This window comes from Leptodactylus fuscus, chromosome 10 (genome assembly GCF_031893055.1).
Source record: "Leptodactylus fuscus isolate aLepFus1 chromosome 10, aLepFus1.hap2, whole genome shotgun sequence".
Classification (NCBI taxonomy): domain Eukaryota; kingdom Metazoa; phylum Chordata; class Amphibia; order Anura; family Leptodactylidae; genus Leptodactylus; species Leptodactylus fuscus.
Genome location: NC_134274.1, coordinates 69366439 through 69379882, shown reverse-complemented (window position 1 = coordinate 69379882; position 13444 = coordinate 69366439). Strand labels below are relative to the sequence as shown.

The following is a 13444-nucleotide window of genomic DNA, read 5'->3' as shown; positions in this document are numbered from 1 at the left end:
CGACGAAAGATAGGCATATTGCCCAGCGCCTCTCTTTCATTCATGTAATTTGACTCCATTAACTAACAACTCCGAAAGTGCGACTACCATAACTTCTAGTTGCAAAAATGTTAACTATTGGTTGACTTTGTTATAGAACAGCCAGTGCACCCTTGGGTCCCAATGCGACTCCATTCACATGAGTGATAAAGTTCCATTGATTTTAGATTACATGGAGGAAGTCACAGCCAAAGCGGCCATGTGTCCCTAGCGTAAATCTGGAAGAGGTTACTTTAAAAGGCATGCACAAGGTCTCTGACTCCGACTCGCCTCCACAAGATGAGCCATTTGCCTGCCTCGAATTGCCTCAGGTGTCCGCACCCTTGTGCAGACTTCTGGCATATGATATGGAATTGCCCGATTGTACAGGCTTATTGGAGGGGGGGGGGGGGGGGTAGATCTACTGGCTTGGCGTTCTGGATGAGGAGACCTGGCACCATCATGTACAGATATTTCTCTGAGAAAGTTTATTCTATGCCAGGAAGGCTATTGCCCTCCGGTGGATGGTCCCCGTCGGTGTCTCAATGGCGCAAATTGGTTAATTCGATCCTCCCCTTTAACCAAATTATATACAAAGGCAGGGGCTGCCCTCAGAAATTTACTAAGGTTTAGGGGGCGTGGTGCGCTTCCCCCGCCACCCAATATTCTGCTCCATCCATGCGTTCAGCATTGGGCGCCTATGTATCCTGAGGAGAGATGTCTGCCGGGTGGATCCGTTGCCCTTTGTCTATAGGTGAAATTGTGTATTTGCAGACACTGTAGTGCCCTTCTGTTTTTGCACTTTTCTCTGCTCGGGGTGGGATGGTGGCGTGGCAGTTCTTTGATTGTTTATCTGTGTTGTTTTTTTTCTATGTTTTATTCTTTTTGCTGTTCTGTACATGTTTTTCTTGATTACCCTGTTTATTTTGTTGCATCTCCTTCAATAAAACGAGTTTTTTTAAAAAAAAAAAGCCATGCACGAGAAGTCATCCCCCACACTCAATGCCAAAACAAGCATTAACCCTTTACAGTGCCACTGTAATAACATTCAGGTTTAATATGAACATTATTATTGTGCAAGTTGCCAGACGGTTTATAATGGGATCAGCTAATAGGATACAGAAGCCCTTTCTCCTAGAAGCAGGAAACGCTGTGATGTCTATGAAGGATCACACTAATTGTTTCACTCAACATGCACACCACCCAAACAAAATCCATTTTTTCTGCTAGAAAAGCCAGAGAAAAAATTCATTACAAATGTAGTCCACACGAAAAACGTCATGACTGTGTAGAAAGTTGCATACATAGCACTTCAGACCAAAACAGAATGATCACGTCTATACATGTAATACACACAAAGCCATTAGAAAATATAGAAAGCACCACACTCGCGTGTTAACAGGGCATGCTGCCTCCGCAGACATCTTACCTTCTATACCCCAGAAAATAAAATATGAATAAAGAAAAGAGAAACAATGAGAAAACAAAGAACAAAGAACCTATTTGGAAATGCTGGGATTGTGGAAAATAGATTAAAAAAAAAAAAGTGTGAAAAGTTTTTAAACTTTGATATTTAAATGAGAAAAAAGGCAAATAATAAAAATAAAATACAAATAGTCTCATCATAGACTCACAACATTATATATATATATATATATATATATATATATATATATATATATATATATATATATATATATATATATATATATATATATATATATATTTCACTTGTAGAACACAATCTGACAGTAAGATATGAACTAAAAGCATTGGGCCTGTCTGATCTGGGCTCACTTTTACTTCTATACAGTGGAGGGACAGGTACCCCATGGAATAGGCACAAAATTAGTCTGTCTACACCAGGGGTACTCACACTTTTTCGGCATGTGAGCTACTTTATAAACTGAGCAAGGGATAAGATCTACTACCCACTTCTTGTGGGCGGTGCATGTGGGCGGGGCCAGGGGCAGGGCCTGTGGGCAGGGCGGAGCGTGAGAGCAGGAGACAGCTCTCCGGTGTCTGCTTGTTCACAGCGCAGGTTGAGAATCATCTCTGGACACTGGCAGGCCGGGGCCTTGCACTCATTCGCAGTCAGGGCTGCGGCGGCCCCGCCTGCAAGTGTCCGGAGATGACTCTCAGCCTGCGCGGTGAACAAGCAGCACCCCGGCTCCCTTCATCCCTAAGAGCGGGGAGCGCGTCATCCCTCGGAGCTGCTGCTGCCCGGCCTGCAAGTGTCCGGAGTGCTTGTTCACAGCGCAGGCTGAGAGTCATCTCCGGACACTTGCAGGCGGGGCCGCCGCAGCCCTGACTGCGAACGAGTGCAAGGCCCCGGCCTGCCAGTGTCCAGAGATGATTCTCAGCCTGCTCTGTGAACAAGCAGACACCGGGGATCCCTGGCTGCATCCCGCGATCGACCCATACGTCCTTCTCGATCGACCGGTAGATCGCGATCGACGTATTGGGCACCCCTGGTCTACACCATTTACATTCCTCTACAGACTACTAGGTACATGCAAATATCCAAGCTAAAAATCACCCTAGTGCCACAATCTCAAGTGCCCAGGAGTTGGTCCTTTCATGTGCAGATACCATAGCTCTTTGCATTGATCCCTCTCCAACTCAAACTCTGTGCTCTTAGTGACCATTCTAGTCGTCTCCAATTTGGACGCTATAGAAGAGGACACTGCACATGATAAGACTGTCTCCTGGATACCTAGGTTTTTGGCACTGGGAAGGAGGGGGGATTAGCAGCCTAGATTTCGCAGTCACGTACCCTGCTCACCCCATCACCTACAGAGTGCTAGTGCTTTTAGCATTTCTAAGGGGTAAGAACTACTGACAAACTCCTTTTAACATACTTAGATAGATGGATCTTTCAATGCCTATGACAACTAGATCAAAACCACTCACCTTGCTAGCCCAGGCATCCTCATCCCAGGATGTAAGCTGCAATACCCGTATAATTTCATTTATCTCTGTGCTCATTTTCTCTACCGTGAAGTTACGGTTCTTTAAAGCTTCTTCAATACCTTGACTGCGGCAGTTCTTAGTTGTTACAAAGATCTTCATAGCTGGGGAAGAAAAGAAGACCAATAAATCCTCAATACAAGATAAACATGTTATAGGTCTTTTGTAAGGAACAGCACAACAAAAAAGCTCCATGAAGTCCAGCACTTGGGCAATATACATACCAGAGATAAGGACCGGCAGAAGTTCCTTCACTGTGTTCATTGAATTTACAAGCATGATACGATGTTCCTGGTGGGTGAGTTCTTGCTGACGTTCATCAATCATCTTCGCCATCTTTGTCATTCCTTGAGAAAGATACAACAGTCTTTAGCCATGAGAACTGCATGCATCTTACGTACAAGTGTGTTTTGCTTGTGTATTACAGTTAAGTCCCCTAGCCTGATCCTGGGTCTACTGCCCCAATCTTTCAGCATCCTACATCCAGAGGATGCAGTAACTCTGGGCTGAGACCCTTAGCCATAATCTAGTGCAAAAAGGGTTTTCTAACAAGCCTATGAAAAACTCATATACTCCAATAGAAGCTACCATGCCCAGTCTGAGGATACAAGATGATGTTTTACTTGATGGATTAACAAAGGCCCCTCTTGCCTGTGCTTGAGCAGACGAAATTAGATTTTTTAGACCTACATCTTGAGAGTTTAACTATAGGAAGAGCAGAGGTTGCACTCTGGTGCCTGGAAGGGCCCAAAGGCCCTTTCCGGAACAGAGGACACAAGTATTCTATATAGGGAAATCAATACGTTCATATATATTCCCTATATGTGTATACATTCTTTCAATAACTTAAGATTGGAACATGCATCTCCAGGTCAGTTTGACCCATATTCCATATTAATCAGAATATTTGCAGACATAATGCCGCACCCCATAATAAACAGAGTAATAAAGTGGCTGGAATAAAGTGATAAGATGGTTATTAAAATAGACTTTGTTATGCCACGCGGTAAGGTGACTAAAACATACACTACGTAATGCGCACTGAGTTAACCTCATCATCAGATGTCAGAACAGTTAGAATATTCATGATTAGGGGTGGGATATTCTTGTAATACTCATGTATAGAAATTGCTGAATCTTAACGGTTAATGATTACTCAATGACACACCCATACACGCCTACCGAATTAATGATTACTCTATAATACACCCTGTATGTACGCCCACTTCTTTGGGTATAAGAAGAGATGATTTGTTCAAGAAACCTTATGCTTTAGCTCAGATTCATCTTGTTTCTGTGTCATTGCATCACTGACGCTCGGGAGTGTGACGTAATTTGGAATCCATCCAATATACCTATTGGTCTGACTTGAGGACCACCATGACAATAACATGGGTACCCAGTTTCAGATGTTGGGCTCAAGAGCTTCAAGTTACACCTCTGTCTGCAGTTACCATTTACATAAGCAGGGGAGTTACCATTACAACAGCTTAGCATTTCCGTTTTTCACTTACCCGGCCCCAGGTTTTTGGTGTAAGTGACCAGATCCTCCATACTCTCCACTACCTCTGCCACAGTCAAGTACTCCAGTATACCTTTGCACACCCTGATGATTTTCCTTACCTATTTAAACGAAACATTGGATATTACGTACATGCTGCATTGGAAATGTACTACACACGCGCCATAACATATTTATATAGAAAATTAACTTTTGTGCAGGGCTGTCTTTGTTCTGCAGTAAAAATGGAGTGTCCACTCTCAGGCATCCCTAAATAACATATTATGGACATCATATACATAAATAATACATGTACCATATGCACATGTCAAAGGCAACTACAACACGAGCCATCCTTGTGTGCGGCTCTTTACAGTGTCAGCTCAATAATTAGACATCTTCCTGGTAACGAGCTGTGCACTTGCGTGTCCATTACATGACCATGGACTGTATATCACATGACCATGGACTGTATATCACATGGATGTTTTCCCCCCAAAAAAATATGCATATGGAAACTGGAGATTTGGCTACAGCTCTTAGTTTGGACCAGTATTAGAAAAACTTCTGCTGTATTCACGTGACAGAGCCAAGTCTTGGCCATGAGTTTGTGTGGGATCAGGGGCATAACTACAGGGGTAGCTGCGGTAGCGGCTACCACATGGCCCGGGACATTAGGGGGCCCACTGCAGGGTTTTTTTGTTTTTTTTAATAGTCCGTTACCTGCTGGAGTAACTCCAGCAAGTAACGGGCTCTATTTACTTACTGATCCTGGCTCCTGCTCACGGCCGTTGGCACTTCTTCTGCGGAGGCCAGGATTGGTAAGTGAGGCCGCAGGTCCGCAAACCCCCCAAACATTATCATTATAATCGGGGATCTTTTCACTCCTCCCCCTTCCCCCAAGTATAATGATTGGAGAGGTAGGAGAACATAAAAAAACACTATTACTCACCTCTCCTACGCTCTGGCAGGCTTCGGGTCTACTTGGGGATGTCACAGATGTCATGTGACCCAGGCCAGCGTCATTATGCATCACGACACCAGGCTGAGTCAGGTGACGTCTGGGGGATAGAAGTCCTTGTTGAGCTGTAATAAGAATCTGCCATTGCCCTTACACTGGCATGCAGTATTAGTTATGTATCAGTATGGAGTGGTTTGCAGCATGATGCCGGCTTAGCATATGCTGAAGGTAACGTATTTCATGACAAAAGACTTCTTGCTCCATAGCACTTATTGCAGTAAAAACGTAAGTAACAGAAAAAAAAAAGAAGTGTAAAAGGACGTAGAAATGTGGAAACGTGTGGCAAAAATGAGCACATACAAAACATGACAGTAACTCATATACCTCAGCTTCATCAAATGTCAGGAGCAAGTCTGAAGTGCCAGATAGTATTCCTCGGGAGCCATCGATGAGATAGTCACGAGCAGGGACAGAGTAGGGATCAGCATGAAGCATCTGAGCAGCTTGGACCAGCTTCGCACAAGCATTTTCTACTCTAATAGAAGAAAGAAAAATATGTAGACGGACACAATTCTGATGTCACATAATAAATGATAATGTTAAAAGAGATTTCCTTAAAAGGGTTTGTCCAGGATCTGAAGTTCCAAGCACCACTGTTGCAGTGCACAGACTGGAAGCTTTATACAGTGTACAGAGCTCCATACATGGTAGTGATGCACTCCCATTCATTTATATAGGAGTAAGGCTGCTTCTGGATCACAACTTGTATATGGATGCATTAGCAGTTTATTGCCAGATCTAAGTGTTAGACCCCGACGCATCTGATACAGTTTACTTAGCCTGTGGTCATCAGCATCAGTTACCTTCAAATCCTGAACAACACCTTTATATATTGAAAACCAAAAGGTTTATCAATATCGGATTGCAGCGGTCTGATACGAAGCACCATCATTGATTATATATTGATTATATAGTATGCAAGAACAGTAGTATGGAGTAGTATGTTTACCAACTCATTATCAATATCATTATTTCCGTAGTACTATACAGTAAGTATAATGAAGTGTAGACTTATCTCTTGTAGTACTCACTTGATGAAAGCAGGAGGCATGTCTCTTTTCATGATCTGATCTTCAGTTGTCTGAACTGTCTCTTTGCCAACCTGACATAAAACAATAAAACAAGGTTATCATCATGCAGAGTAGAAAGAAGTAGAGATTATACAACATATGAAGAACATGGCATTATTCTTTTATCATGCACAGAAAAGTCAAATTCAAGTGAAATAGCTATTAAAATCAACAATCAACCCCTTAAAGAGGACCTTTGCTCACCCCCACCATTCTAGTTTTTAGCATGTGTTAATAAGCACAGCTCCACTGATTCCAACACCGTTGGAATTTTCTCTCTAGCCTCCGCCGTTCCTGAGCCACAAGTACAGGTAGTTTTGGTGCCTGATGTGCTATTTAATCTCTGTAATGTCAGAAGGGCGGTGTCAGGCAGGGAACGTGATTCAGAGCTCCAATCAGAAGCAGCCAGTGTCAGAGCTCAGAATCACACCCATGACACCGCTCCCTGACAGTCCAAAGTTTAATGTACCATATCAGGTACCAAAACTTACACCACCGTTTGCTTTCCAATAGTGGGGGCGAGAGGAAAAATTCCAACTGTGTCAGAATCAGTGCAGCAACAACTATTAATCGATGCAAAGTGCTTAACTAGTTAGGGCCCAGTGAAACAGGCTGCTGCAAAAACACGCTATGAGAAAAACCATGGCCGCACGTTTTATCCCGCAGAGCTTTTCATAGAAAGTCCTGACTTTCCGTTTTCATTATAGCTTTAGGGAAACCGCTGACTTCCAAGGCCGTGACATGCTGCACAAATATTTCTGGAAGGGATTCGTTAGAATACCATCCATGAAAAAAGTGACTGCAAAATGCAACGATTTTTGCCGTGGTGTTTATGCCACGTGGGACCCGCCCTAAAGAAGTTGCCCGGTGTAAGAAGTGTAAGTATCTTATTAGAAGAAATAAGTTTTGGGCTATTTTTGATAGCAAGAATAGCAGAACTCAAACACATCCAATACAAGGAATCCGTTAAAACACCATAGTTTCTATTATAAATAAAAGTTATAACAATAGTGTGAATAAAGCCTAATATGTCCTTATGTACTATCACAGTGCTAAAGATCCAGCATCAAAACCTTTATAGATTTCACGCCATCTGTCTGCAGGAAATCACTAGTGCGGCGTACATCTCACTTTGACCTCAATGAATAAAACTTCGCTGTTCTTCAGGCTATGAATGGAAGGAAGCAAATGTCATCTGGAGACTGAGTCTCTTTCACAGCAGTGATGTGATGCCAATTACCATAAGTTGCCATCTGCATATTGTATGCACCAATACTCACCATGAAGAATACAGACAACAAACAAGCACTTGATAGTAAAACCAGTGGTAACCGCTATACATAGTCACTAGTTCCATTCCCTCTGCCAATTCATGCAGAGATGTAAGGGAAAAGGTTTATCACTAGTGGGAACTGAATACACAGAAAAAAAATAAGGACAACTCTAGGACTTCATAGGAATGTGCGGTTTTATTTTTTTAATATTGAGAAAGAGCTGGCAAGCAAGGCTAGGGGTGCGGACATAACGCAAATCTATGGCCGTGATGCTAATTTTCCCCCTGTGATAACAATGGTGACTTAAATATCTTAATAGCAGAGTCGTTAAAAGTAACAAGCAAAAAAAAAAAAGATAGTTCAACAGGTGTCCCTGGGTGACCTCTATTTTGGCGATCTGGCTCTCTGTCATTAGGGTCCCTTGGCAGACCCAAATGATGGAGAACCGTGTGCTAACCTCACTCTGTTATGTTTATTCCCACTGCCTCTAATGTAAACCAAATGGAACGTCTCTTCTATCATTTTTGTTTACTTCTTCAGAGAAGTATGAAAAAAAAAAAAAGACTAAAGAAAGCTTCTTATTACAGTGAGATGAATGTAGACAGACACCAGACAGATGGGGCACAGTCTGCATCTGTCATGTAATGTCTATTGCTCTCAGTGGCGTAACTAGGAATGGTGGGGCCCTGTGGCAAACTTTTCACATGGGGGCCCCCCCACGGCAGCCGAAGACCCCGAACATCCCTCCCCATTCCTGCGCTCTCTATTATGTCTCATAGTGACCCCTACACACACAGTATTATGCCCCATAGTGACCCCTGCACACAGTATTATGTGGCCCCTACACACCTGCATCGTGTAGAAGGTGGCTTATATAGTAGCATTTTAAAAACCAGTCAGAAAAAACAAACACATTTACTGGTCCTCACATTGTGATAAGTCCATTAACAACTTTACATCCACAAAGTCTCGCCAGAGAAACAGCTGCAAAATATACTGGGGGGAGGGGGGTGTAGGAGGTAGGAACCCAGTAGCATCATGAGGAATGTGATAAGTAATAGCAGTGAAGAATGGCAGGAATCCTACTACAGAGAACGGTCCTCAGATGTGTCATTTATCGGTAACACAGCCCTCACCATGTATCCGGTTAGCTCTAAAAATAGGAGCAAGGAATAATAAGACATCAATGTAGTACACTTCCCTCCAGGGATATTCCCCTTTAATAGAAACCAGTGGTGACTAGCATTAACTCTTCATTTCACTAAGGCCACAGACCCCCATAGATAACATTATCTGGTGCTCTTTAATGTCAGAAGAACAATAAAAAGAGGCAAATATGGAGGGATCTAAGGGATTTTTCTGCACGGTTTAGACACCTTAATAGTGTACAGTACTTAAAGGGGTATTCCCATCTCAATTATCCTATCTAAACTGCTAGCTTATGTAAATTGAAGACTTTTCCTAAATATATTGCTATAGAAATGCTGCTTTGTTTGCCTATTATATGAACTTATTCCTCCCATTGTTTACACAGCGTTTCCATAGCACTGAATCTGTGCAATAGGACAAGTGACATCACTCACTGCTCTCACTGTTAGGTACAGCTCTGCTGGCAGGACAATCCATTCAGGTAATTGCAGTTTGGTGATAACGCCCTGTCTGTTATCTCTCTATACAAACACATAGATTATACTGAGTCTACCAGCATGTGCATATTATCTGATCTGCATTTATATTAGATTTCTAGTAATTGTAATATGTATTGTGATACTTCATGTGTCCTGTTCAGCAAGCTGGGGGGAAGTGGGAGGGATACAAGTGAGAAGAGGAGACAGCAGGCAAAGGAGATGGGAAACCCCTTTAAGTGTGCACTCTGTGGCACAGCACATTTATTTTAGCGCTCTATGTAACAAGTCATAGCAGTAAAGATCAGACGCAGACGGCATGCTTTATGTGGCTACTATGCAATTGTACATAACATCTGGCATCAAGAAAAACAAGCACATGTGCAAAAAAAAAAAAGTGAAAGTAACAAGCGTCACCTATAAGAAGTGCAAGTTATAGAACATCTAGAAAACAATCTCTAGGGGGGTGCATAAGCTTCTGCCTACCAACAAAATGGGTCATGTAGGTGGTATAGAATAAGCGAATGCCTAGAGAGTCCAGGAATTGACAGTCATAGTTCACAAAGATGGTGACTCAAAGGCTGGAGCTAGACAGAGATTCCCACCCAGTCAATCACAAATCGCTGATGGAAGCAGCGCAACACCCCAAACCCTACACTGCAGTTTTGGGGTGTATCTGGGTAGCTGGTGCGTCTAGCATCCACCTATATAACACCAGCCACTTTTCTTTAAGGAGTACCAATATTATTTTCTAATAGTATAAAGTTTCTGATGATATGGATCATCATGCAGAATTGCTAATGAGTTACTGTTCAAGTAAGAAACCTACTCAGAAAGGACCTTTTCCTGGTCAAACACAGGGCTGAGGAGTCAGCCAGCGAAACTACAGACTCAGAAGAGCTTTGCTGATCCCGTCTGACCATCAGCTATTTATAAAGGAGTCTAATTCAGGGGGAAAAAAATAAATACAAATCTGGTGATGAAATCCTTATGAAGGTAAATCTGCAACAAACTATTCTATTTACACAATTTCAATAATTGTACAAAATACTAGCAGGAGGACCCGGCTACACACGGGTATATTTAATCTCTTGTTTGTGCACTGGCCCCATAAGAATTGTCCAGTTTTGCACTGGTGTATTTTGTATATCGTTTGTGTGTGTCCATAAGCGTCATGTGTATCTCATTTCGGATACCAGAGGAAAAACCTGTGATTGGTTGTTATTGATACCTGGAGTAAAGCTGTGTGTATGTGACCTTGTGTAACAGAGTCATCCACAGCGCCCTGCCGCTTTAAGGCTGACAAAGTAGTAAAGAAAAATAGCAGGGTTGCTATGGAAACCTGGAGTAAAACTCTAATATGTGGTACTCTGTGCATACCTAATCCTCTGGCGTGTGGATTTGTGCGAAGACGCGTGTATCTAATCCTCTAGCGCCTGGTACTGTGTGCATACGCGTGTATCTAATCCTCCAGCTTGTGGTACTGTGTGCAGACATGTGTATTTAATCCTCCGGCTTGTGGTACTGTGTGCAGATGCGCGTATCTAATCCTCCGGTACTGTGTAAAGACGTGCATATCTAATCCTTCGGCATGTGGAACTATGTGCAAACGTGCGTATATAATGCTGCGGAATGTGGTCTATGTGTAGACATGCGTATCTAATCCTCCGTCGTGTGGTACTTTGTGCAGACACGCGTATCTAATCCTTTGGTGAGTGTGTGATACTGTGTGCTGACTTGCGTATCTAATCCTCCAACGTGTGGTACTCTGTGCAGACGCGCGTATATAATCCTGTGGCATGTGGAACTGTGTGTAGATGTGTGTATCTAATCCTCCTGGTTGTGGTACTGTGTGTATCCAATCCTCCGGCTTGTGGTACTGTCTGTATCCAATCCTCTGGCGTGTAGTACTGTGCGTATCCAATCTTCTGGCGTGTGGTATTGTGTGAAGACGTGCGTATCTAATCCTGTGGCATGTGTAACTGTGTGCATTGTCACGTATCTAATACTGTGGCACGTGGAACTGTGTGCAGACGTGCGTATCTAATCCTCTGGCATGTGGTATTGTGTTAAGACGTGCGTATGTAATCCTCCAGCTTGTGGTACTTTGTGCAGATGCACGTATCTATTCCTCTGGCATGTGGAACTGTGTGTAGATGCACGTATCTAATCTTTCGGAGTGTGGTACTTTGTGCAGATGCACGTATCTCATCCTCTGGTATGTGGAACTGTGTGCAAATGCGCGTATCTAATCCTCTGGCTTGTGGTAATGTGTGCAGACATGCGTATCTAATCCTCCGGCGTGTGATATTGTGTGCTGACCTGTCTATCTAATCCTCTGGCATGTGGTACTTTGTGCAGACACGTGTATCTAATTCTCTGGCATGTGGAACTGTGTGCAGATGTGTGGATCTAATCTTCTGGCATGTGATACGGTGTGCTGACCTGTGTATCTAATCCTCCAGCATGTGGTACTTTGTGCAAACGCGCCTATCTATTCCTGCGGCATGTGTAACTGTGTGCATTGACGTCTATCCAATCCTTCGGCGTGTGGTATTGTGTGCAGTGGAGAATATGTAATAATGTGGCATGTGGAACTGTGTGCAGACGTGCGTATCTAATCCTCCGGCGTGTGGTGCTGTGTGAAGAGTCGCGTATCTAATCCTCTGGCATGTGATATTGTGTGCTGACCTGTCTATCTAATCCTCTGGCATGTGGTACTTTGTGCAGACACGTGTATCTAATCCTCTGGCATGTGGAACTGTGTGCAGACGTGTGTATCTAATCCTTTGGCATGTGGAACTGTAAGCAGACATGTGCATCTAATCCTCTGTCGTGTAGTATTGTGTTAAAACGTGCATATGTAATCCTCCGGCTTGTGATACTGTGTGCAGATGCACGTATCTAATCCTCTGGCATGTGGAATTGTGTGCAGACGCACGTATCTAATCCTCTGACACGTGATACTGTGTGCTGACCTGCGTATCTACTCTTCCAGCGTGTGGCACTTTGTGCAGACGCGCGTATCTAATCCTCTGGTGTCCGATACTGTGTGCTGACCTGTGTATCTAATCCTTCAGCGTGTGGAACTGTGTGCAGACGTGCGTATCTAATCCTTCGGCTTGTGGAACTGTGGGCAGATGCGCATATTTAATCCTCTGGCATGTGATACTGGGTTCTTACCTGTGTATCTAATCTTCTGGCATGTGATACTGGGTGCTTACCTGTGTATCTAATCCTCTGGCATGTGATACTGGGTGCTTACCTATGTATCTAATCCTCTGATGTGTGTATCTCAGTTTGGATATCAGTGTTGGATTGTACATTTGGAGTGACTGTGTGTATTGCAGTTGGAATATGAGTGAAAGACTTGCAGGTTTGTTTTGGATAATGGGAGGGGGGGGGTCAGGGTGTTGGGAAAGCTGTATCTCCGGTACATCCGAGTGAGTTGGGGCCTTGTCTTAAACCTTTCTGGCCACCTGAAGTACTGTGTGCCAAATTTGGTGAAGACTGGTCCAGTCGTTTGGTCGCGTATAGAAAACAGACAGACAAGGATTCATTTTTATAATATAGAGAGAAGAGATTTAATAGCTTTATTTTGAAGCTGCAATCTGTCAGTAACTTTTTGTTAAGATTCCAATTCCACTCAAAACTAGCTGTGGCTCAGACTCAACAGGCCTGGTCAAAGTTATGTCTCCATGCCCAACTGTTAACATTCAGTTGTAAATTTGTTCATAACTGTGGGTGTAAATGCAAACCCCAGCCTCTGTCTTACGGAATATGAATGGAGAGGTGGTCTACTGTGAATGGAGAGGTGGTCTACATTAACGTCTAAGGATAAGGCCCCACACAGCATTCTGTAGCAAAAAAAGCACTGTGGGAAAACCACAGAAGCAACACATTGTGGTTTTTCCAGCAGTTTCCTCTTTTCTGCTTCAATTATATCTATAGGGAAACTTTCTGTA

At 43.2% G+C, this 13444-nt stretch overlaps 1 protein-coding gene across 2 annotated transcripts in view; it reads right to left on the bottom strand.

Moving 5' to 3' along the window:
• Nucleotides 1–13444, bottom strand: part of VCL (vinculin) — a 59104-nt gene that overhangs the window by 29587 nt on the left and 16073 nt on the right. For both annotated transcript variants that reach the window (XM_075257779.1, XM_075257781.1), the window contains exons 2-6: nucleotides 6542–6612; nucleotides 5835–5985; nucleotides 4503–4611; nucleotides 3213–3335; nucleotides 2932–3092 (exon numbers count right to left, since the gene is read on the bottom strand). In XM_075257779.1, the coding sequence (XP_075113880.1) occupies nucleotides 2932–3092; nucleotides 3213–3335; nucleotides 4503–4611; nucleotides 5835–5985; nucleotides 6542–6612 (615 nt within the window). The remainder of the gene's footprint in view (nucleotides 1–2931; nucleotides 3093–3212; nucleotides 3336–4502; nucleotides 4612–5834; nucleotides 5986–6541; nucleotides 6613–13444) is intronic.